This window comes from Ambystoma mexicanum, chromosome 1q, assembly GCF_040938575.1.
Source record: "Ambystoma mexicanum isolate Mex_15411 chromosome 1q, UKY_AmexF1_1, whole genome shotgun sequence".
In the NCBI taxonomy this organism is placed as follows: Eukaryota; Metazoa; Chordata; class Amphibia; order Caudata; family Ambystomatidae; genus Ambystoma; species Ambystoma mexicanum.
Genome location: NC_090922.1, coordinates 1,232,909,388 through 1,232,935,842, shown reverse-complemented (window position 1 = coordinate 1,232,935,842; position 26,455 = coordinate 1,232,909,388). Strand labels below are relative to the sequence as shown.

At 46.3% G+C, this 26,455-nt stretch overlaps 1 protein-coding gene across 2 annotated transcripts in view; it reads left to right on the top strand.

The window, feature by feature from the left end:
• Positions 1-26,455, top strand: part of ALG6 (ALG6 alpha-1,3-glucosyltransferase) — a 908,528-nt gene that overhangs the window by 114,419 nt on the left and 767,654 nt on the right. For both annotated transcript variants that reach the window (XM_069642009.1, XM_069642008.1), the window contains exon 3: positions 19,992-20,081. In XM_069642009.1, coding sequence (XP_069498110.1) covers positions 19,992-20,081 — 90 coding nt within the window. The remainder of the gene's footprint in view (positions 1-19,991; positions 20,082-26,455) is intronic.

Below are 26,455 nucleotides of genomic sequence, written 5' to 3'. Positions count from 1 at the left end.
TAGCAAAAGTAATGCCCAGAAAAACCCCAAAGCCAACAGCACCCCTGCTGCTGCCAAGGTGGCAGAGGTAAAGGTCACCCCCGTTTTGGATTTGGAGATGGGGGGGCCTAAAAACCTACCTGCACCTAATAATGCTAGGCCCAGAAGGTCCTCGGGCCAGTCACAGACAGGGAGCCAGGGAGGCAGCCCCACAAATGGGGTCCCTCGCTCTCCTGATTATGTAAGTCCCCGTTACAAGGGAAATCGACCCATCCTGGGTTATGTGTGGAGTCCTCCAGCCCAAAGGGGGGGATCCAGACAAGCACCTAACCCAGGGAACTTCCCTCCAAACTTCCCACAGGAGGGCAGAAATTTACCAAACCCTGGGCAGAACTTTTTCCCCAGATATCCACCCGACTTTCAGCCCCAAAACCATCCATCCTTCTTTCCCCAATTCCCTGAGCCCAGACCACTGAATCCGGGAGAGGGGAGGCCAAGGGTGGAGGGGTACCCAAATCTTCCCAACCAGGGGTACTACCAAAGAAGGGACAGCTACCCTTCCCGGGATCAGCCCAGGGGAGAAAACAGGGCCCCGTATCAGCCTGAGCGGGTTTCCCAGTTAGAGCGCCAGGTTCAAAACATGGCGCGGGATCTGGGTCACATACTGAGGGCTCAGCAGAACCCTCAGATGGGCGTGCCGGCGCAGAACGCACCCAACTCTGGACCTGGTGCTCCAGAACAATGACGGGGGCAGCACCCCGATAACTCACCGGTTCCCAGGGAGGAGGCACAAAGGGAAGGGGGGTGTAAAGCCTTGGAGGAAGCTTCCTTCCTCACTTGTAAACAGCCCCTGGAAACCCCGGAACCGGAAACAAAATCTCTTGCCCCTGAAAGTCTGCCTCCTAAGGAGCAGAGGGGGGGTAGGAGAAACAAAAGACCCAAACAGACTCAGTTTGAGGAGGAGGTACAGATCTTCCAATTTGAGGGAGAGAAATCCTCAGAGGATCCTGAGAAAAGGATCTTCTCCTTCAGAGAGGGGGGAACTCCTCCCAAAGAAAAATGGGTCCCTAGGAATGCAAATCCAGACTGGGGAGATGTGGAGACTGAGCTACCGCCGCCCACCATCTCATCCCAGAACCAACCGCAAGAAAATCCCCTGGTTCAAACCCATCCTGGTGACTGCCTCCAAAAAGGGGGGGGCGGCCCAGAACCGGAGCCAGGGGAACCCACAATGGCTCTGATCTCCAGTTGCCAAATTTTTCTTTCAGATTCCCAAGGCTCTCCACAGAATTCTCCCCAAAATTCTTCTCTCGCGATGTCCAAAACCAGAAAGTTAGCCCACCAGTTGTCCAAAAATGTGCATTATCTGTGCCCCCTTGAGGAGAAGGAGGGAAGATATTATGCCCCGGTACAAGTACAGGGGCAGGGTACAATCTCGGCACTGGTGGACACTGGATCTCAAGCTACCCTTCTGTCCAGAAGGGCCTTTGACGAACTGAATGCAGGAAGGGGAGAGAATTACCAAATTCCTCTCACCTCACTTCCTGGACAACTCCAGAACTTTGACGGGAAGGAAATTCCCGTTGAGGGGACTGCAGATTTGGACATTAAAATTGGGCGACATAAGTTGAAACACCCGGTCATAGTTGTGACCCCAGAGGGCACCCCTTGTTTACTAGGGAATGACCTCCTGAGAAGGTTGTCACCCCTAATAGATTGTGTAAACAAGGTCCTCTGGACCCAGACTAGCCGACCAATAAAATTAAAACAGAGTGTCAACCATGTTAGTTTAAACGGCACATGCCACATGGTTGAACAAAAATCTGACCAAGTAGAATTTCACTTCCAGAATAGCCAAATTCCAGACGTGACAGTAATAGCAGTAGGACAACAGACTAGTGATGGGGGGTCCTCTCTATTTCTGAAAATCAACCTTCCTTCCAGTTTAAGGTGGTATTCCACGCTGGAAGGAAACACTCTGAAATTCTTTACTAATCCACAATCAGAAACTCCCACTCCTATAGTCCAGAAAGATGTGAAATCAGCTCAAAGCCTGGCTGATATTCAGCAAATTGAAGAGCAGTTGTTCATCCCTGTTCAGTTAAATGATGGGAAGGACTCTGTTCTCGCTCGAGTGTGTGTAAACAACGGTAAGAGCTTCATCAGCGAAGCCATGTTCCGCCAACTCCCAAAAGATCCAGCCATTCCCACCTTCAAACTGATAGACAAGTGGGAAATGGACCTGGAAGCACCTAATTCCAAACATCTCCTGCCAAGCAGGTGTATGCTCAAAATCTCCATTGGCAACAAGAGCATAGTCCACAATTGTTGGGTCGTGCGAGACGTCCCTGCCGCCTTTTACTTAGGCAGTGACATTCTCAATCGCTTTGCCATTAGTTTGGACCTAATAAACTTCAAAGCTTGGTCCCGATTAGCGGATAATCCCATGGGCTTTGATGATCCAGAAAAAGCATTTAGGTCAGCTCAATTGCTACCTTATGCAGTTGAAATTCAGGTTAAAGAGGAAGTCACCATCCCAGAAAGGACCCGACAATTCTCCCTGGAAGTGAAAGTTAAAAGGGGACAAGAGTTGAAAAACCCTGATGCTTACATACATCTAAATGCGTCTCTCCAACAGCAAGGGTTGGGGGTAAACCCAACTCCATTAGTCAACATAGAACATGACACCATTCCAATAGAGGTGGATAACAGCGACTTAAAGAGTATTACTCTAGCCGCAGGCACCATTATTGGAATGGCGGTTGATGACCGACATTTTTCCATTGATTTAGGTAATGAACTGTTAGGACCAATCCCCAAGGACTGTTTTGACAGTGACAGTGAGGACAATACAACACCAGACAGGATTTTTACCCGGCATGGGGGGAACTTCCTGGTGTACACTTCCTGCCCCTATGGTAAGGAAGATGTGACGTGTGACTTCAGGAGGGATGAGGTGATTTTCCAGGTACATGAGGGCTGCCTTTCCCACCTGAAGCCTCCGGTCCAAATCAGCACTCTGACCAGGGACTTCTCCACCCAGCTGGAGGAGGCCGCGGAGATAGCCAAACCAGAAGTCTTTCCAGGCTTCAGGCAGATGGTGGAAGAGAGAGTCAACCTAGCTGATGCCTGTGTGACTCTGGAACAAAAGCAAAAGTTGAAACAAGTTTTCTTGGATTTCCAAGATCTCTTTGCGGTAGACTCATATGACTGTGGTCGCACTGACATCCACACAACAACAATCCCCACGGACCCTGGCATGACTCCTGTGTTTGTGAAGCAATATCGCTTGCCTCTCGCATCAATGGAGTCCCTTACTGAAATAATTAAGAACCTTGAGTCCCGGGGAATAATCCGTCCAGTCCACAGCACCTTCAATAATCCGGTGCTGGGGATATTGAAGCCAAACGGCCAGTGGAGACTCTGCGCCGACCTCAGGGAGCTCAACAAACGGGTCCATACTTCCCGATGGCCTCTGCCCTACATTGACCAAGGGCTGGCCCAGATCCAGGGGTCACAGGTATTCACTGCAATAGACCTGACCAATGGGTACTGGACCGTGCCTGTCAGTAGGGAGGACCAATACAAACTGGCTTTTACCTTTGGGGGCCAGCAGTACACATGGACCCGGACTCCCTTCGGATACCTTAACTCCGGTAATGAGTTCAATATTTTCCTACATAAGGCCATGCCCGACCTGGGTGCAAGGGGTAACCTGGCTTATGTAGATGATGTCCTCATCAAAAGTTCATCTGTGGAGGAACACATAGCGGAGATCCGTTATGTTCTGACACAGTTGAGGGCCGCCGGAGCAAAACTTTCCTTTCAGAAAGCACAGTGGTGTAGAACCCGTGTTAATTTCTTGGGGCATGAGATTACTCCTCAGGGCCTCTGTCCCCAGGAAAAGAAAGTGGAAGCACTTCAGAAACTGAAAGACCCCACAACTCTGCGGGAACTAAGGAGCCTCCTTGGACTGACTAATTACAGCAGAAAGTTCATTGAGGGCTACGCAGAGATCACCAGACCCCTGATTCATCTCCTGAAGGGGGGGGTCAAGTGGGAATGGGGTCCAGAACAATCCGAGGCAGTAAGACAACTCAAGAGAAGCCTCTCACAAGCGCCTTGCCTAGCTTACCCTGTCAGAAACAAGAAGTTCTTCCTGGAGACAGGGTTCTCTAATACGTGCTTGACGGCAGTATTATACCAAAAGCATGACAAGGTCAATAAAGTAATCTCCTATGCGAGCAAAACTTTATCCTCTGTGGAGGAAAAATTCAACGATTGTGAGAAGGCACTCCTGGCAACGGTGTGGGCATTGAAGAATTACCGCCCGTTTATCCAGGGGGAACACATCATAGTGGAGACTCCACACCAGCCTCTGCAATATCTCCAAAGTGACAGAATCCGGGCCGGAAATGTGAGTAATTCCCGAATTACTTCCTGGATTCTGTCAATGCAAGGCTTTCCTGTGGAGGTCAGATATGGCCAAAACAAGAAGAGTCCCCTCGCGCAAGGTCTGGCTGACTTGCATGATTGTGCCAGAGAAAACTGTCTCGAGGACGAAAGTCTGAAAATCAAGGACAACATGGAGGCATACCTTAATTCCCCACACAAAGTCTTTGAAGAAGACAAGTGTGAGGGAATGCCCACTGTCTATGTGGATGGATGCTCTTACCATGTTGACAACAACGGGGAGAAAGAACTGGTGGCTGGCGTAGGGAATGCATGGGTGAATGAGTCCCCAGAACCCTCCGCTGGATACAAAATTGGTCCCCGAAGTAGTCAGGTGGCAGAATTGATGGCTGTGTATCATGCCATCCTCACTGCTGTCCAGCATCAACTCCACGAACTGGTCATAATCACAGATTCGGATTATGTACGGAACGGGTTCGTGGAGCACCTGGTTAATTGGAAAACCAGAGGCATGTTATGTGCTAACAACAAACCCTTGAAACATGGGAAGTTGATCCAAAACATTGATGATCTGGTCACATCGAATGGGATGACCATCTACTGGAAAAAGATCAAGGGTCATTCCAAAGTAGAGGGACCAGACAAAACTGGAAATGACTTAGCTGATCAGCTGGCCAAAACCGGGGCCATCCAAGGGGATCTAATTGAGATTGAGTCCCTGTTGGGGGAAATCCAGGTCACTGCTATCACTAGGTCCCAGACAAATGCTCACAACGACCTTTCAATTGCACAATGGAGTAAGGAGACCCCTGATGCTGATTTGATTACCGCTCAGAAGGGGGATCCAATTATTGGTAAGTTTTACCAGCACCTTGAGGACCCTGAGAACTTTCCCCTGACGGAAACCGATTACATTGGGAAAGAGGACCTAAGAGTGTTGATGAAATGTCCAAAAATGTTCCGGATCCAAGACGGTTTGTTGGTAAGGAAATCCAAAGCTGGCCACGATCAGTGGGTGGTTCCTACCTCATTCCGAAGCCTGATGTTAAGTCACGCCCATGATGCGGCCACCGCCGGTCATAGGGGGTTTCACACAACATTGGAAATCTTAAGGGAGGTTGCATACTGGCCACACATGGGCCAGGACCTCAACCAATATTTGAAGGGTTGTCTTGTGTGTGCACAATTTCAGCCGACATCCCTCACACACCGGGCGCCTTTACAAAAGAGGGGAATGACACTGCCATGGTCAGATTTACAAATCGACTTTGTAGGCCCTGTGATTCGCTCGGCTAGGGGGAATAAGTACATGTTGACTGTGACATGCTTGTTTACCAAGTGGGTGGAATGTCTCCCAGCCCCAAATTGCAAGGCAGAAACTGCAGCTGCCTTGATGATTAACCACATCTTTTCCCGTTTTGGTCTACCTCAAAGGATTGAGTCAGACAGAGGTAGCCACTTCACCAGTGAAGTAATGACAAAGATGTGGGAGATACTGGGGGTCAAGAGAAAGCTGCATATTGCTTATAGACCAGCTTCTTCTGGGGCAGTAGAGAGATATAACCGGACAATTGTGAGCATATTAAAGAAGTTTGTGGCAGATTCTGGGCCAAGTTGGGATATCCGATTACCTCTGGTCCTAATGGCTATCAGATCTACCCCTTCATCTGCAACCAAAATGTCACCATTTGAGTTGATGACTGGGCGCAAGATGGTGCTTCCGCAGCATTTGCTCTACAGGACCCAAGAGCAGACACTGATAAATGCCTCCACTACTCATGAGTATGTGGAGAATTTAAGGAAACACCTCCAACATGCTTTTGCTTACGCTCAGCGGAATCTAGAAAGATCGGCTGATAGCATGAAGACCCACTATGACCTGAAGACTTCCAGGAAGGAATATCAGGTGGGGGACCGGGTCTATCTATACAACTTCCAAAGGAACCAGGCCAAGCAGCGCAAATTTTTGCCTACATGGAAGGGACCCTTTGAGATCATCGATAAGATCTCCCCTGTGGCCTACAAAATCCACATCCCCAAAGGTCCTTTGGCAGAGGGGGAAGACAAGTGGGTACACATAAACCAGTTGAAATGTTGCCATCCCAGACACGCTCTGCAACAACTGGAGGAATCCTCTGGAATCCTAGCAGGCACTGTCTCAGACTAATTCAGTTCCAATCATAAAACATACCACATCTAGTCTCTAAAATATTGTGATTTGCATGAAACTGTCTCTTAGTTATACTGTTTTTTTTTATCAAAGTAAAAATGTAATGTTTCGTCATGATGAAATGCATATGCTGTCCCACCATCTCAACAGTGGGGGAAAAACGTCTATGAGTAGGTATTGCCGCTCTTCCTTTGTCGTCCTAGGAGAAAGAAGACCTTGAGACTGGCCAAGGAGGATGATCCGGAGACCGGGAACGAAGATCCAATGGGCCCAGTGGACCGCCCAATACTCCCATCAGGACTGGCGAGGAGAACCGATCGATCAGTACCGGATGGAGAAGAAGATGCTGAACTGTGCCATCTACAGAAGAGGAAGAAGATTATGCGGACAGCCCGGTGCGTGGGTCAAAACCCATGGGCGCGCGACTCCCCATCGACTCAAATTCAAAGTGCAGTCGCGTGGGGGGGGCTTGTTGGGTGTCCTGACCCACGTTTAAGCTATCATGCTGCAACAGTTGGTGCTGTGGGCTTAGAAAATTCAAGATGGCGGAAAACCCACATGTGCGCTGAAATCCAGGAAAGCTGCGCAGTTTGTGCGCACACTAAAATGGTTGCCTCACTTGCCACCCACCAGTGCGAGAATGAAAGGCTGGGTTGCCATGAGGGAAATGGGTTGCCAAAGGAAAAACAGTAGCGCCGGTTAGCTTCAAAGCGCTTTAAAACCACCCTTGGACTACCCGCACAGTAGTCTGAAACCATTGGGAGTGGCAATGCTGATTGCCAAAAGCAAACCCATAACTGTTGGGAATTCATTTTCTTAAATCCCAAAAATGGGTGCAGTACCAGTACTCACCACTATCCAAAAGCCGGCAGTTTAAAACCACCCTGTGTTTCTCTGAAGGCAGGCTCAAACTGTCTATTTTAAACATTGCAACACATCTAAAAACTCACTGGACACCAGCAGACATTTGGTAGAATGGAGTTTTGTGTGCCTACAAAATCTGGGAAATGAAGAGCCCAAAACAATGCTTATAACAAAACTGCTATGGAGTCAGCAGTTTAAGTTGCACTGGATTTAAAGACACTAAAATCGAAAATGTTTAGATTAAATGAGTGAGCTATGTTTGGTGTCACATGCCTTTGTAACTGTTTAAATGTCATAGTTTTAAACTTAGAATCAGACTTCTAGCTGCATATGTAAAAATGTTTAGTTTTATTTGAATGCAGAAACTGGGGAACAAAAAGTGACATTTTATCTGAAACCCGGCTTAAGGAACTGAATTCTGCCTGGCAACTACCCCCATCAGGAGGAAACTTGAGTCACAGCTGTGTTCCCAGGCCAACCTTCCTTTTGCTGCCCACACTAAGGATATGCCATCTATCTGATAATTGAATTATCTGTGCTCTGCAAGAGAGTGAACAAAGCCCTCTTCACTCAGGCAAAGGTTTTTATTACCGCAGTCGTAAATTGTAGCTTCCTCTTGGCAGGAGCTGGGAGGAGCACTGCCTGTGAGAGCAAGCTGGCTTGGCAGAAACTGGAAAGACTGGTTTCTATACCATGTGACCTGGGAAACCACACCCCTTTGGAGCCAGAACATAACTTTAAAAAGATGAATAACTCATAGAGCGGACATGTGAAAATTTTATAAATGATACCATAATTCTTGTGATTTTTCTGCCCACATTTTAAGAGGTTTTTCGACCCGGTGGCATGTTCAGGGGGGTTTTAGCGGAAAAATGGATATTACTCTAAATGTATGCATGTTAAAAATCTGAAACTTCATCAGTTAATGTCCCTACTCCCTGCACACATGTATGTAAAGTTGGGTCAATGTCAGAAATTGCAAAATCAGTTAAAAAGTGAAATATGTGCCATTTCTGAATGCAAGCTCCCAGGAAGAGCAGAGTTTGAACAGGGTATACCTCCTGTAATGCATGATGGGTGCATATGATTTTAAAACAATATGTACCTCTGCAAATATGTATTTGTTTCAAATCTAGATTTGTGTGTAAGTTGACAGGAGGAGTGGACTTTCTGCAGGCTGTAAAATGACATCACTCTGACTCACAGTTCATTCCCCAATCAAATGATAAATGGAAGTTTGACCAATTAGAAGCTGAGAGAGAGGTAGGGTCAGTGATGCTAGAACACACCCACATTCTAAACACATAAAAGCAGACAGACAGGACAGATAGGGACTTCAAAATCCATCTGCAGCGGGACGCTCTGCCGGAAAAATCCATACTTACCTCCATCAACCTCCAGAAAGCCAAACTAGAGACTTCAATCTATCCAGAACTAAGAGAACCAGAGAGAAAGCAGTGCTGTACCCAGAGAGAAAGCAGTGCTGTGCCCAGAGAGAGACCCGAGCCCAGTCCAAAACCCTGACCAGATCCGTGATGAGGCCCATTTAATTCAAGAATATAGTGTGAGTACCCAGCAGAACTGTGTAGAACCAATCTCTTAGTTTAAATTCATCTAATTCAATCTATTTAACCTAAGTAGAACTGCCTCCTAGCTGTCACTTGTCATTTCTAGTTGCAAGCTGCACTTGTCATTTTGAGCTTTTGAAATTTGCAAATCTGAAAAACGACCTTTATTTAATCGCTCATATCTCCGCGACCGTTTGTGCTAGAGACTTGCAGTAACTTTCATTTTGAAGCTGAGATCCTAGGCTTTCATAGGACCCCAAAACGATAGAGATAGTCCTTGTGGTTCCTCTGTAATAGCGCTCGGCGCATCCGCGAATTTTACCGCGATTTGCAATTTCTTCACATGTAAAAACTGCTGCTGTTTGCTTTCCATTTGCCAGAAATTCGTTTAACCTGCTAACTATCCCTGCATCATTGCTAGTGTGAGCCTGGTCTAATATTAACTAGATACCACTCACCCTGAACCTCTGGAAGGGAATTAAAAGCAAATTCAGCATACTTCTCATCCATTGCTAGCACATATAAAAGCATTTGGGCCTGTGTTTTCAAAACTCCTATCTGTTTTCTGTTGTCTAAGCTTGCTGGATTGAACTGATTACATTGATTGCATTTCTGAGAACTGTGTGCTTCCTTCCATTTCCTTGCATTGCATAAAGAGGGGGGGAGTGAATAGCCAGAGAAAAGTGATTACATTGTTTGGTTGAAATCATATTGAGTATTTTCTGTACTGCATTCATTGAATATTGCATCCACCTGAGCTTACATAAAGCATCCTCTACCACGTTATACTTTTGTTCCTATTTACCAGTGTGCTATCTTATCCATTTCATGTCAACTCATTAGTGATTATAAAGAAGTGTGCTAGTGCCAGATTCTCCATTGTTAATCTTTATCATATCAGATTAAGTGTGCTATTCAATTATTAATTTATTATAAAGCGTGATATATATATATCTGTTTAAATTATCAAATAAACCTTTTAAACTTGCAAAACAGAACTACTTCTTGGCTCAGTGGGGTCAGGGGGATTCCAAGAGAGGGGTGTTATATAGGGGTAGTCATCCAGAACGCATGAACTGGACCTAAAGATATATCAATAAGGGTTTTCATTCAGTATTATAGACTAGGCGTTGACTTAGCTGTAGTGTTGAATTGAATCCTCTTACAGTTGCTACAGCATGCATGCACCCTATTCTTTTTAAGGGAGATGAAATGGACCGTAGCGCCACGTGACCTGAACCCCCTGCTGCTGCTGATGCTGGGTAGGACGATATGGCATAGGGTTTGTTACGTTTTAGAGAATGAATAACCCTACTCCCCCCAGATCCCATTGGTGATACTAAAGGTGGAGGATCTGCAACTCGGACTGAATGTGAGGAAGTATTGGGAACCCAAGGGGATAGTGACGGTGGGAGACTTAATATTAGAAGCGAGATGGATGGACTGCAGTGCACTCATCTCAGAAACAGGCATACATGAAGGACAACACATAATTTATACTTCACTCCTCACCAAGTTAAAGCAGAAATGGCCGGGAACAGACGGGGAACTACAGGAAGATGAAACAATAGAAACACTTCATGATATTTCAGAGGGAGGACATGCAGTGTCGAGAAGATACAGGTTAATGTCGCGGCGGGCGGATGTGCTTGCGCAGACCAGGCGTAGCTGGGAAGCAGACTTGCAGGCGCAATTGACAGATGAAGTCTCTGTGGTAGAGCATTAGCTTACCGTAAAAAAGTGTCCAGAAATGCAAAGTTCCAGTTGATTCAGTTGTACGTAACTCATAGGGCGTATCTAACCCCATATAAGATCGCCAAATTTAGCAAAGCAACGAACAGACCTGCCCAAAATGCGGATTGGCCTGGTACACATGTTCTGGGCTTGTACGAAGATCCGACAATACTGGGAAGAGATAGCTCAGGCCTTAGCCATGGCAGGTATAACTAAATAAATAGACACAATCAGCTTTATATTGTCATGCAGACGTATATATAAGTCTGTAAGCTATACTGTTGTTAATAAATGAGTAAAAAAAATGCAAAAAAGAAAAATAGATGCATGAATTACCCAACCCACTGTGCGCCGTGTGAAAAACAGAAAAAGGTTCAAGTGGCGAAAGGAAAAAGAGAAATTTATCAGTAGGGTCCATTATCAATGTTTGCATACATGTTTTCTTCCGTGCTACCAGACTACTGCTCCCTCTCGCGCTTCCAACTCTGGAACAAGTGACGGGCAATCCAGTAGTTCTGGGTGTTCTCCAATGTCCTCTGTGGCCTCTGGGTTTATTAGGTCTATGACTTTCCGCATTGTTAAAATAACCCTTTGCTGACCTGAAAGCATTGCTGACCTGCGAGCATAAAGATCTTGGTGCAGGGGAACCTGCATCTGTATTTAATGTCTTTTTGATGCAGCCAGGCGGTTGGCCCCTGAAGGGATTTCCTTTTCTGGAGGGACAAGGGCGCAAGGTCTTGTAGGAGAAGCAATTTGGTCCCTCTAAAAGTAATATCCCAAGTGCTCCTCACAAGCATATCATGACGTCTTCTTATATGTGGAAGTCTGACTGTCACCAATAATAGTTTTTTCCAATGTTTGTTTGCTCCCACTTAGCAATATCCACCAGCCATTTAGTCACTAAACTTTTTTTAAACTATAAGCTAGCACACTGCCTTTCGCTGCATTGCTGCTCCCACTGCGCCACTGCAATACTAATCTACCTATAACTACAAAGTTGCTTGCAGTGTATTGTTGTTGTTATTGCAGTTGCTCCTAGCCTCAGCAGCCGAGCCGCACCTAGCCTGCATGTGCGAATGCCTGCAACATGCCTCTGCCTACATGCCCCTACTCACAACTGCAACATTTGTTTCTAGATTATGCAAAACCGTCCTTGTAACGTGCAAGATTGCCTAACAGATTGCCTGTGCCAAACAATTCTAATCCAAAACAGTATTCCTGCCTTCATTATCGGAGTCACATTTAAATTGTTTTGAATTTATCTTAGCAACTAGCCACTGCCAACCTATTTTTGCCTATTATAGCAAAGTCGCATCTAGATTGTGTGAGAACCTGCTTTTAGTACTAGCTATTACCAATCTATTCCTGCCTACATTAGCAAAGTCACTTTTAGACTGTTCTTGATTTTGCTTTAGCAACCAGCCACTGCCAACCGATTTTTGCCTATAGTAGCAAAATGGTATCTAGATTGCATGAGAACTAGCTTTAGCAACTAGACAATATAATACCTGATATTGGCCTCTTAGCTGCCCCTGATTGTCATGATCAGTTTTGCCTAGCCCTACCTCTCCTAGCACTCTTGCCATTTTTACGAACATACTATGTATCTGCCGCCACACTACACTGTTCTACTTAGAACTATCCTCAATTTGATCACCTTACAAGACCTCAACATGTCCCCGCCACAGAACCAATTATCACATAGAAGTGTACCCCTTGAGCTTGCCGGTATGGACACTAAACCTTGTAGTCTCCAACAGAGAAACCTTAAACTTTAACCTTAAACTTCGCGCCAGACTCCCAAGAATCTATGATCCCCGAACTAACGCCCACCTCAACACCAATCGCCCAAGGGACACCCTGCCTACCACTAACACCCCACTCTACAAGGACAACAACGCCCAACACCCACTTCAGCTTAACTGTCGACTCTTAGAGTTCCAACTTCTTCCTCGAACTGCAAACACAAACATCAGTCGCTATCTGCTCTACCCACCCAAACTGGCATAAAAGGTGCATTAATAAATGCCTGCTCTATGGTAGCCCATGCTACAGATATAGCAGACATAATCCAAAATGAAAACATAGACCTCCTGGCCATTACCGAATCCTGGCTTCACCCTGCAGCTGGCCCAGCAATTATGCTAGCCATTCCAGACATCTATACTCTAATAAGACTGAATCGCACCACCTCCAGAGGTGGAGGCCTTGCTATAATTGTCAAGAACAACCTAACGTTAAGGCTCTCCACACCCCATAACACAAATTCTTGTAAATCTCTCACGGCCAAACTCACCATCGCTAACAATCAAACTATCACCATTCATCTGATATACCGACCACCAGGACCTCTAGGTTCCTTTGAGGAAGATCTTATGAACCTACTATCTGACAACTTAAAAAATTCTTCACAATGCCTTATCCTAGGAGATTTCAACCTCGGATATGGTGACCCACTAGACCCTAATGCCGTACAAATTAATAACTCCCTTGAGGAACTAGGATTTACCCAAAAGATCACAGAACCCACGCATATTAAAGGAAGGACCCTCCATTACTTCCATAATGCCTCAGCCTTGGTCCGACCACTACCTGATCTCCTTCATCATAGAAGCCACACCCACCATGATTACCAGCAATATAGCTCCTGTCGCGCCTACTAGAAACAAAAGAAATATTACCCCTGAAAACCTTATCCCCCTCATCCTCCCTACACTAAACTCTATCTCAGACCAGACTGACCCAGCCACCATGGTAGAAATGTACAACGAAGTGATGCTTGCATCTTTAGACGTCATTGCACCATTGAAGGTCAGAAAGAGTAAACCCCGCCAACACTTAAACACCTGGTTTATGCCTCATTTGAAAGCCATTAGACACGAGAAACGTCTAAACGAAAAAATGTGGAGATCAGAACCCTCAGACCTCAACAAAAACAATCTGAATAAACTAGCCACCCTATACAAAAAAGAAATTATTTTAGCTAAACAAACCTCCTACAATTCCTGAATCTCCCAAGCCAAATCCAATACCAAAGAATTGTTCTCCATCCTTAAAGAGGTAGAATCCCCCATCCAACCTCCTGACTCCTGTCTGAAGGACAAAAATTGGTGCACGAGTATACAAAATGCCTTGGCCAACAAGATAACAACACTCCAGGTAAAGATTAACAATAAAAAAGCCACCATTACAGCCGCTAAGACTGACATCAATGGTACTACCTCTAAGACCGCCACAAACCTCTTATCACCACCGCAATCCACTTTAACTCCACCCACACCAACTACCTCCAGCTTCCACTTTCGCAAAGTATCGACTAAAGAAGTTGAGAAAGTTATCCTCACCATCAAACCGTCCAACTGTCATGGCGACCCATGTCCAGCCCAAATTATAAAAGATGCTGCCCGTGAACTCTCCCCCTTCATCACAAAACTTATAAACGCTTCATTCATAGCAGGCACCATACCTAGCAACCTGAAACATTCCTGGGTCCTCCCTCTCCTTACAAAACAAACCCTCAACCCCTCTATCCCTACCAATTACCACCCCATAACCACAGTGCCATTCCTACTTAAAATCCTGGATAAAGTAGCATACCTAAAAATTCAGCACTATCTGGAGCAAAATCACCTCCTAGGAGTTCGTCAATCTGGCTTCAGACCTCAGCATGGTACTGAGACTGCACTCTTAAACCTTAAGGCACAAATAGACACACTGAGAGACAAGGGTAAGACAGCACTCCTACTACTCCTCGACCTCTCGCCCGCGTTCGATTTGGTAGACCACTCTATACTTTGCAACCACCTGGTCTCCGCGGCCTGCTTCTCCCAGGAGGCAGTCGCTTGGATCCAGTCCTTCCTTGATAACAGGACAATGCGATGTCTTCTCGCCCCTAGCAGCTGCGGACCCTGCTCCTATATCATGTAGTGTACTCCAAGGCTGCTGCGTATCGCCCACTCTGTACAACATCTTCACAAAGCCCTTTTTCGATGATCTAGATGGTCTAGGTATCACCTACACAAATTATGCTGATGATACACAGATCCTCATCCCGTTGACGGGAGATTATGACAAGGATTTGGCCTTTGTGAACAGAGTTTACTTCATCATCCAGGCATGGATGGTCTCTCACGGTCTATGCCTGAATGATGACAAAACAGAACTCTTCATTCTAGGTACACCATCTAACATTAAAAAACTAAGCCCTAAGTACGCCTCCCTCTTAATTGACAACAACATCATTACTGTGACCAAGGCAGTCAAAACACTTCGCTTCTACTTAGACTCTACGCTCACCTTTGGTAAGCAAGTAAATACTATGGTCTCAGCCACATCATATACTTGCAAGCTAATCAGAGCAGCCAAGCCCTTCCTTTCACCTAATAATTGCATCACTTTAGCGCAAGCCTTAATCTTATCCAAACTGGATTACTGTAACGCTTATATATAGGCAGTAACAAATACATCACATCCAAAATTCAGACTCTGTAAAACAATGCCCTGAGAGCTGCCTTAAGTATACCTAAAAATTCCCATATATCTGACCTTAGGAGATCCATCAACTGGCTTTCCACAAAAGATAAAATCCTTCTTAAAACTGCATCCTTGAGACATAAATGTCTTAACCACGCAGCCCCACAATACCTCACAGACAGATTTACTAGACAAACAGCTTCTCGTCCCAAGAAAAGCCAACTCAAACCTCGTACTAGTACCTAGATTCAAGCTTACTAAGTCCGGCGGGAGCAGTTACCCTGTTATAGCTGCACAATATTGGAACTCCCTCCCCCCTGCCTTAAGGGAAGATCTCCCCTTCCTACAATTCACATCTAGTCTCATTCACTGGCTAAAGGAACATGACGTCTGACCCTACCTCACCTGCTTCCTTCTTAGTTCCTATTGTACATATGAGACCTCATTGCTTTTGCTATATTTATGTGCTTCACATTTATTCATACTACTTACTGTATATAGCTTTTCGCCCTGCCTGTTGTTTCATGCATACAGCACTGTAACCCTAGCTGTACCTATTTTTGTCCATTGTGTAACCTAAGCATAACAACCCTCTTTTGCTTTCGCGCCTGAATACCTCTGGGTCTGGTCCGCATTATAAATAATAAAACAAACAAACAAACATCTGGCGTTAGGATTTTTGTTGTTGCAATTTGCGAGAACACATTGTACGCGGTCTGGTGTGATTGATGAATCGTCAGCACTTTATTAATAAAAACCAAAACCGGTCCTGGACAAAAACGTTCCAGATCAGGGTCTTTCATAGCCAGAGCCAGGTCATCCTCTTCCCCAGACTCTGTGTGGACTTCGCCGCAGCGGGTTTCTGAACTTCTCCTGTTGTTGCAACAGGACCATGATGGAGAGTTTGTGGGTCTTCGCCATAGTCGGTAGATTTGGAAAGCGCGGCTGCGAGGCTGATGAAGTCCACCTCTCCCCTCCTCACGTGATCCTTGAGATTTCATTAGCACCTGTGTCTGGGGTATGGGGGGGAAGAGGAGCAACCAATCAGTTTGGAGCCCCGTCTTCCTGCTCAGTGGTGGCCATCTGAGTCTGTTTTTTATCTGAATGATCGGGATGGCGCAAGGTTATGGCTAATAGCCATAATCGCCCGTTAGACGGGCGGTAACAGCACCAGGTACCCTTGTAAAAGGCCTTCTATGCTCGGGCCTATTCATTCGGGCCCAGGGCCATTACCACCAGTTGCAGAACGTGGAACGAGGCTTGTAGATGCTCAAAATTTCCTCCTTTGCAATGAATGGATATTGGAATGGATATTGGAATGGCACAGGCCTGAGTGTAGTTTTGTCGGTAGAAAAGAGATTATTTTGCCATTACGGTTTTTGTAACACAAATCATTTCTTTTTTAAATCTGGCCTCCCCTTTTCCGCCCTAGGATATGGAGGACTGTGGCTCCTCTACAGCGCTTGACAGGAACCAAAACTGGTTCCTTGCATGGCTTCTTGAGCATGGGAGCCAGAGACCTGCCTGCAGAGGAGCAGCAGCGGATTCAGGAAGTTAAGGAAATGTATTTTTTAGTGTAAGAGTGTGAGTGTGTATATTGTGTAATGTGTGAGTGCATGATGTATAGGAGACTGGGCGTGCGTGTGTGATTGAATGGGGTACACGTATAAATGAGAAAGTGTATGGTGTGTGAATGTGTGTACTTGTTCAATGCTTGGATTACTTATTGGCAATCTTCATTGCTCCTAGTCCTTTTCCTCATCCCAATAGTTGCCTACGAAGCACCTTGCCTCATACATAAGTACTGGGACGTGAAAGAAGGTGTGGAGGTAATGCTGGGCAGAGGGGCTGATTTTGGGGGTGGTGGTGGAGAGTAGGAGGGGGAGGGGACATGTGGGAAGGGTGGCGCAGGAGAGGGGTCTGCTAACACAAAATGGTCATCAATGGTAAAGCAGGCATGGTCTGTGTTATTAGTGGCTAGGCTGGCATTTGGGTGCAGCTAGTCTAGTCATTTCTTACTGTGACGTGACATTTTGTACTGGACATCTCTGATAAAACAATCATAAGTGTAATTACTTGGCTAGACTGGCATTTTGATGCAGCCAGTCTAGCCTTTCTTTGCTGTGGGATTGTATTTTTTCTGGGCGTTATGATAAAGTAAGCATGAGATGTGTTACAATGGCACTTTGGTGCAGCCTGTCTAGGTAGGTCTTACTGTGGCATGGCATTTTTATTAGCAAAGCGCAAAGCTTTACGATAGCTTAGTGGTATGAGCGCTCGCTGCTGCGATCTTTGTGAGATCTGCAGGTCGCAGTTTCGAATCCCGGCAAGCCCAACTCAGCCTTTTATTCGTCTGAGGTTGCTAAATGAGTACCAACTTTGGTTGGGATGATGTACGTGCTATATAAAGTGCTTTGGCGAAAGTACTATATAAATACATTATCATTAATTAAAGCATTAATGCTCCTGGGCACTGTTTCTGACTGCAGCTATTGGATTTTTGGATACTATATTATCACAGCAACTGGAAATGTAGGGGTCCAATCATATAATGACAATACCTGACATGCAGCAGTAATTGGTATAATATAGAAGTAATGGCCATACAATGCTGAAGTGGCGTATTTATGGCAATGCCTCTGCCTATGTTGATTCAATTGGGTCTAACCCTATCATATCATGACCCCATCAATGGCATATGAAGGCCGCACACATGTTAAAATATAGTTGGTATCTAAAATGTTCCTTTCTGGTTTAATACCCATTTGGTATTTTAAAAATTGTACGTTTATGTATTTTTATTTTCACGCTCGCAATCTACCTCCTGTCAAGTCACCAGAGTTAAAGAGGAACTGATAGCATCTGGGTTAGAGGTCATGTGACATCACTTCATGCGATGTCATCGGGTGTGTGATGTCACTTCCGCTGCCCCAGGCATTTTGGTGAATCGGTATCCCTGGCTGCGGTTCAGGATATCCACTCACACCAGCCGCCATTTTGGTATTGGGTAATCCCGCTGGTCCCTGAAGATCCGATCAGCGCTTTGAATGCAGTGTCCAGACTGGTCCCAATTCACTGCACGCGTGGAGTGGTGGGGGGGTCAACAATAGACCTTTTTAATATTAGGGCATATTCTGATTGAACCTGGGAACAAGCCTCATTTTCCTCCCATCACAGGAGAGCTTGCATAGAGCACCTACATTTGAATGTCTATGGATGGTTCTAGAAAAATGTGTTTTGCAAACTAATTACTTTTTATAGCGATTCTGTTTTGAAAGCTATTGGCTATTGGCTCAAACTCTGTGAATACACAATCATGTGGTAAACACAGAGAATGTCTTTTACACATTTGTCCACTCTGTTCCTGAAGACATGGCAGAGTATATTTGATGCAGCCTCAGAAGAAAAGGATTTTAATTTTGGTTCATGATATATTTTATTTATAGTGCGCCTATACGGGAAGGTGCAAAAGGCTGGGCGGAGGGCACAGGGGGGGACAAGACAATGATCTTACTAGGCCCTGTGACATTGAGATTGCGTAGGTGCAGGGGAGAGGAAGGGGAAAAGTGCAAGGGGAACGGGAGGAGGAGCAAGTGCAGGACATAGGATCTAAACATCAAAACAAGAACTGCTGCAGCAGGTAGCAATGCAGGGTTAAGTGCAGACAGCAAGTGTTAGATAGTTCAGGTAGGTAGGGGGACTGTAGGGTTGCAGATACAGCCCCAAGTGCAGGGTACCAGCAGGCAGTGCAGGTGTGCAACTGGGAGGGCAGGGGCCTGGGCTCATGGTTCAGAGGGTAGCCAGGTAACCAGTGCATTATCAGATGGAAATCAGCAGAGAAGAGGAAGAGAGAAGTCAGAAGCAAGTAGGAAAGTCTTGAGCTGCTTCCAGAACCACGTTTCAGAGAGGCAGGGTGGCGGTTCTAGGGGGAGGCACCAGCCTAAGAGAGAGATCTGCCCCAACTCGTTGCTTGGAAAAATGACTAACCCTCAAGGAGTTGGAGGTGGAGGAGTGAAGAGCTTCAGTAAGAAGATACTTCAGAAGAGAAAGCTGGAGATATTTTGGACCCTTTAGGATCTTCGTCTTACTGGCGTTCAGGCAGAGATCATTGGCGGCGCACCACTCTTGGATTGAAGACAGACAATCCGGGATGAGAGAAGAAGAGGCAGCAGAGGGGAGCCTGAAAACAAGCTGGGTGTCATCCGCATAGCCCTGGAAGTTTGGGCAGAGAGCAGCAATGTGGTGGGCGAGAGGAGCCAGGTATAGGTTGAATACCCCTGGGGAACACCGCAGGTGGAAAGAGAGATGGAGGAGAGGAAGGACCCAGGTTGGACCTGGGAGGGTTGGTCAGAGAGGAAAGAAGTCAGCCAGGCCAGAGCCTGATCAGTGATATCCAGGTGATCATGGAGCCCGTTGAGCAGGATGCCATGGGTGACTGTGTCAAAGGCAGAGGAGAGATTAAGTAGGATGAGGACAGAGGGAAGATTAGAATCAAGGTTAGGGGAATCAAGGTTAGAGGTTCATAAATATAAAATTATTATTTTGATTTGTCTTCGAATCTATGGAATCAACCAGTTTTCCTCAATGAAAAGTGAGTGATGCACAGTATATTAATTTGTCTCAAGACAGAGCCACCTTCTTTAGGACCTATATATGCCCATTGTCTGAGATACTGTTAACTCCTTCTACAAGATGGTGGACTTATTTATTTTGAGGAGTAGAGTGCCTCTTTAGGTTTCTCCTTGAATGTATATCTTTGCCTCACTAAATACTTTTCTTCTGCGCTTTAGGTACTTCAATACAAGCAGCAACAATCTACAGTACTGGGGCTTAGATTATCCACCACTTACTGCCTATCACAGTTTTGTGTGTGCCTACATGTAAGTATATTTCATCATAGTGTAACTAGATTTGAGATGTTTAGTAAAAGTCACCTTGTAAAATGTTCTTTTTACTAGCAATATTTGTTGCAATGGCACTCCAAGTGACAGAAAAGGTCATTAAGCTTGCAAGAGTTATTACCTTTGAAGTTCGAGTCATCAGGCCCACTGACCTAAGTTCTTTTTTACACAAACTATATCTTTTGGATGAAATTAATCTACAGTCTCAATGATGAGAAAATGTGTCTTTTGAAGGAATATCATTTGCTACTGTTTTTTCTTATGCAGACCATGAGAACTCTGCTTTCTTTTTTCAATCAGTATGTTTTATTCAAGACCGGCAGTGAACGGACACAATAAAATAAGTTGAAATTAAAGCATTTACAGTCTAAAGCCATTACTACCCAATGCATTGCATTAAAGGTTAGGCAGGCTTTTAAACAAAAACGCACATGGGGAACAACACTGGAAAGAGGAATTGCCTAACATAAATGGAGAAGAAGCAGAAGAAAGCGAACAGGAAATAATACATAACCAATTGTGCTCATTCCTGTGGACCGCAGTGACCCCAGACCTGTAGATCCTAGTATGTATGTGTCTCGATCACCATTCCACTTGGATTGGACCCTTTGCAACCTTGACTGACGAAGCAAAGTCACACTCCACACTTCTATATTTGGCTTTGCAGTACTCTTCCAAAAATATAATATTTTGATTTTGGCATCAGTTGGGCCCTAGTTAAACCACTCCCTCACGCCCTTACCAGTCCGCTGAGATGCTTGTGTAAATGTAGAAGCATCAACACTGGGTTCAAAGGTCTATTACTAACTTAACCCTGCCCACTAGGTCCACCCAGAACTACGTACATGATCAAGGAAACCTGGTGCCTCCACACACTTCTCAAGACTCAATATTCCAAGCCAAAACATTCTAACTGGCGTCAGGTAGCAACTAAAGCCAATGCTTTGATGTGCCTCTCAGATGAAAGTTACAACCTAGTATCTGCATGCGGTTCATCTTCCTTTCCATTGTGAGTCAGTCCCATGTACAAGTCCTCGAACCATCCATCAGGTTCCCTACTCTCCTCATGTGATATCCAGAGATTCTCTGCAGTCATGCACATGGGCACCGACACAGAAAGCCAAAGAAGTCTGTACATGGGAGGCATTCCAGCAAGGCCCCCAGTCATCTGTCCTAACTTATCCGGTTTCTGCCAAAATGACCGAATCTAAATGACCTACACCACCAAAAGTTCGAAAATAGATACTACTAAATGTCCTACTGACTAAATGTTCGTATGACATTTTGTAGTATCTATTTGGTGGTGAATGGCAAAACAAAAAAAAAGGCTGCAGGCCTGCCCCCCGCAACATCCCGCTCACTATACTATACAGTATAGTGAGGCGGGGTTGCGGGGGACAACCCTACAGCTGACAGGACGAAAAAAAAAAGAAAACAAAAGGACTCTTTGGCGCCTGTTCCCGATCACCAAAGTGCAAGGGAACCTGCGTCGCAGGGACTCAGTGTGTCGGAATGACAGGTAAGTAGGGGGGTAGGGAGGTGGGGTGTGGCCAGGGGTGGGAAGAGTTAGGTTTTATATGGCTTTGGATTTGTTTTACTGTGGATGTCCGAATGGGAAATGTCCAAACAATTTTGGATAACATACATTCCGTTGCGAACATTTCAGCCACGGTAAAACGTTCCCAAATCACTTATCCTGCAGGGTGTCCCAAAGTTTTATACATTTATCAACTTCGCTGCCTACCAATTTATATTTGTCTTGGGGACAGAGTCTACAAAGTTCCTGCCTTTTTCCAGGTTGCTCAACATACCTAAGCATTCCTGAGCGTCAACACCAAATTTCCCCAAATGATGTCTCCTCATGCAAGAAGTGATTCTTGTCCATAAGGCTGAGATAATGCTTCCACATGTTAACCAAATAAGACACCACTGTCACAGAGTTGGCCTCTTTCAGGAGTTTATACACAGACATCAATACATCTAGAGGGTAGGGAGCACATCCATTTTTTTCCAATGGCAACTAGTTACAAGAGAGAGTCACAACCTAAACACCATTCTGCCTGGCCATTATACTCGCCATCCCTGGTGGTCTGTGCAATACCAGAAACCACAACCTGTGCCGACAATTAACCAATGACTACAATAGAGAAAAAAGCTAGGAAACTGCGTTTTCCTGCTAGACACTCTTTCTCTGGAACAAGCAGATAATATCACGCTCTACCTGTAACCCATTTTTTTCTAACTTTGTTATTTGGCATTTTGTCAATACAGTAGGGTAAACAAGATAGTATTGTACAAACACAATAGCATATAGTGTAACATGACGCGCCAAGTAGTTTTTAAAAGTGGAAGGGGATAGGATGAGAAAAAAGAAAGGGGGGTTAAGTAACTGGGAGGACAGGGGAACAAAGAAAGGGTGGGAAAGTGAAGCAGATACCCATCCAGTTTAGCGACTGTTATTTGTGTTCATACCATTTAGTAATAATACAGCAGCTTCAATGTACAGCTTGCATCTCAGGAGACAAACATTACAGAAAGGGCTTATGTAGGCCTGTTATTTTCAGGGACAGTTCACAATGGTTTATCATCAGAGGGTAGAGGACAGAGTTCACTAATGCCTTCCATGCTTCAAACAAGAGTCCCACCTCTCCCCCATGCATATTCACAGCGTGGCCCCATGCCGTAGTTTCAGCTGCGCACCAGCGCTGCATTTCTTTGAGCCCTACTTTGAACTTCTGACCTCAATTAGATTTCCAGGACATGGCTATGCACCTCACCCCCATTATACAGGCTAGACCCATGAACCGGGAGACATGTTTGCAGTTGCTGATTCTGGTATGCATTCCTGTGGGGTCCATTTGTATCTACTAATCCCTGCAATTTCACAAGTGTGTTTGTACTTGGCCCTGAACCTTTGTGCTACGTCACATTCCCAAAGCATATGCATCAGGTGAGTATTTTCCTGGTCGCATCTGGGGCAGGTAGACGATGCTTCATTGCTAAATCTGGCAACCCTGGCCGGGGTAAGGTATGTGTAGTGAAGCACATTGATCTGGATCAATTGAAATCTGGCATTGCGTGAGACATTTTTCACATGATGGAGTGCCCACAGCCATTCTTTATCTATGATGTCTGCTCCCAGGTCTGACTACCATTTTGACTTAAGCTTCACAAGGTCAGTGTTTGTGAGTTCAATGAGGGCCTTGTACAATCTGCACACCGGCTTCCAGCCATTATCCAAATCATACATGAGTGTTAGGAGTGCATTCGCCAGGGGTTCTGTTGGCCAGCCCGACCAGATACGTTTAGCGAACGTGGTCACCTTTATGTATCACAGACACTGCCCTTTTGGTAGATCTCCCTTTTGATTAAGATCTGCAAATTCTCTAGAAGTGCCACTATTGTACATATCCCAACATTGTGTGACTTTCAGTTCCTGAGGGTCCCACTGCGTGTTTACCAGAATGGGTGCGTGCAGAGAGTATGGATGCCTAAACTTCAGGATTTTTAGGGTTTGTAGACAGACCTGTCTACCTATCGTCAGTGCTAGTCTAAATATTACGTGTTTATATGGGGTGTGCCATAAAGATTCTCGCAGTCACATAGGGCTGATCAGAGGTTCCAACAGGGTGTGCTCTGTGGTGGGTTTGTCCGCTAACCACTTGGTGATTTAGCTGAGCTGAGCTGCCAGATAGTAATATTTGGCTCCACCCTGTCTCAAAGGGAAGTGACAGAATAGCAGTTGACAGTCTGTGTCCCTTGGGGCCCCATAAAAAGGTCCTGTTAGATAGCTGAAGGTATTTTGGACCCAGGCCCCAGAAAGCCTTGTGGACAATGCAGAGGGTTTTGTATTTAATCCTTTCATCCACTGGGAGCCAGTGGAGAGATTTCAGAGCCGGAGAGATACGATCCCAGGGATTGAGGCCAAGGACAAATCTCGCAGTCCTGTTCTGGATTAGTTGCAGAGGGCGGAGAGTAGAGGCAGGTAGATTTAGAAAGAGGCTGTTACAATAGTCCAAGCTAGAGAGAACCAGAGCTTGGGATACCATGAGCTTCTGGGGGACGGAGAGGAAAGGCAGAGAGTACCTCTGAGGAGATGCAGTCGGAAATTTGACTTTTTAGAGACCTCGGAGATGTGGGTGGGGAAGGAAAGGGTGTAGTCAAAGATGACCCTGAGGTTCTTAGCCTCGCAGGAGGGGGTAGGAGGAGGGCCAAGGGAGGCCAGCCAGAGAGAGGGGGGAAAGGATGGTGAAGATGTGCCGATGAGGAGGATCTCCGTCTTGCTGGCATTCAGACAAAGATCATTGGCGGCACACCATGGCAGTTAGGCAATCGGAGATGAGAGAGGGAGAGGAGGTAGCAGAGGGCAGCCTGAAAATGAGTTGAGTGTCGTCAGCATAGCACTGGAAATTTGAGCAGAAAGTGGCAATGCAGTGGGCGAGAGTTGCCAGGTATTGGTTGAAAAGCCAGGGCGAGAGGTTAGACCCCTGGGGAACACCACAGGTAGAGAGGAAGGTAGATGAAAGGAAGGACCCAGAAGGGTGGCCAGTTCATCAGTGGTGGCAGCAGTGCTTTTCAAGAGTTCTTCAGTATTTGTGACTCGTTCAGCTAATGATCTCACTCATGTCTTGGCGTAGTAGCTGTATGTCAATTTTGGCCTCTTCAATTTTGTGTGCGACCGAGGACCTTAGAGCTGCAATCGCTGCCAAAACCTTATCTTCTTCTGGCTCCACTTGGGTCTCACTCTCTGCCGGACTTCCTCCATTCCCAGCCATAGTTGCTGCCTGCGTTCTCCCAAGGCCTGCAAAGGAGTCCATGATATTAGCTTTCTGTTTGCTCTTTGTAGAAGGCATACCCTTGTGTTGGTTGAGCCCCAAATACATCATTGTCCGTATACTTTAGGTAATTCTCCTCGCAGCGTATTTGGTCTAACTTGTCGCTTCGCAGGGTCCTACTAGGTACTTGTGGGTACTTTTCAGTCCAGACTGTTAGTCTTATCAACAGTGTTACGATTCCTCTTAGTTGTCAGTCCTATGTAGGCACTTCAACCGGTCGAAGTGACTCCAAATTGTATCCGGCAATGTTCAAGCCATACAAGCAGGATTGCACTCAATAGTGTAGCAGCCTAACTCCTCACCGGCACATCTCGCAGAGCAGGTAGGAGTTTTATCAGGCGCCAGGTGCTGATGTGTAAGGGCGACCTTGGAAAGAAGTGCATTGAGTCTAGTTACAGATCTGCTAGAGGGTTGATGCAGCCACGCGCCACACCATGCGCAGTCTCGCCCGTCTCGCTACTCTACGGCAGTCCAAGGACCACAGTGAGTGGAAGGACACAGCAGTCCGGCACAAAAGAGCTGCGCGTGCCGTAGGAAGGTACAAACACTTTGCGAGCGGCAGAGAGAGTCCCAGCGTCATACGGATGGCTTCCGGCACACTACTCCATACAGCCATCCAGCAGTGCGCACGTCCATTATTCTTGGCCCCAACGCTTCAGCTCCAGGTCAGAGCCCGACTTCTACTCCCCAGGATAAGGGTGGCCACTTAGCAGCTATGGGGTGGGATGGGCAGGTTCCAGGTCGAGCCTGTACTTAAAGGCTCCTTCCGATGTGTGAGGGAAGGAATTGCGGGCTCTCTGTCCCTCTGCGGGTGACGGCACCCCAATCACTGACCTGTCTGGTGCCCTCTGCGGCACGACGCCGCCGTCCTTGCGGAGCCTTCTCTGCCAGTCATCCTGTCAGGCGACTGCCTGATTGGGGCGTTCGTCATCGGCTACTTCATAGTTAGCAGACGGACCTCGCCTACCAAGTGTCTGCATGGGTGCACTGTCGCCCATCCGTCGATGAGGAGATGCTGTCTCAGGGCGCTCCGCTGCTGTCTGTGTAAGCAGCTCTTGCAACTTCCCGCTCCTGTGGCAGCACTGTCGCACTGCGGGTTGCTCCGGGACCGATGCGTCGGGTCGCTTGTCACTGCCGAAGTGCCTCCCACAAAAAAGGTGTTCTCCGCCGTTATGGGTGCTCCCTTGTTTCAGCCTACGTGCGATTGTGGTCCACGGGAGGGGATGCCCGCTCGTCCCCTATGCAACAGTCAGCAATCCGCCCACAGTATAACGGCGAATCGCAGTTAATCTAAAGACAGGATGCCTGCAGTCACTGGCATCTTCTTTTCTTCCGTATAACATGCTGGTCAGAGCTCTGTCTCTGCAACTTACTTAGGGTCGCCTCACACTGCCCAGGTCTCGCCTACGTGAGTTCTCAAGTGGATTTATGCATTAGAGAAACACTGCCAGTGTCATGTTGGCCTTGGGCGATTTGAAAAGCGTATTGCTGGCTTTGATGGGGGAACGGTCAGACCAG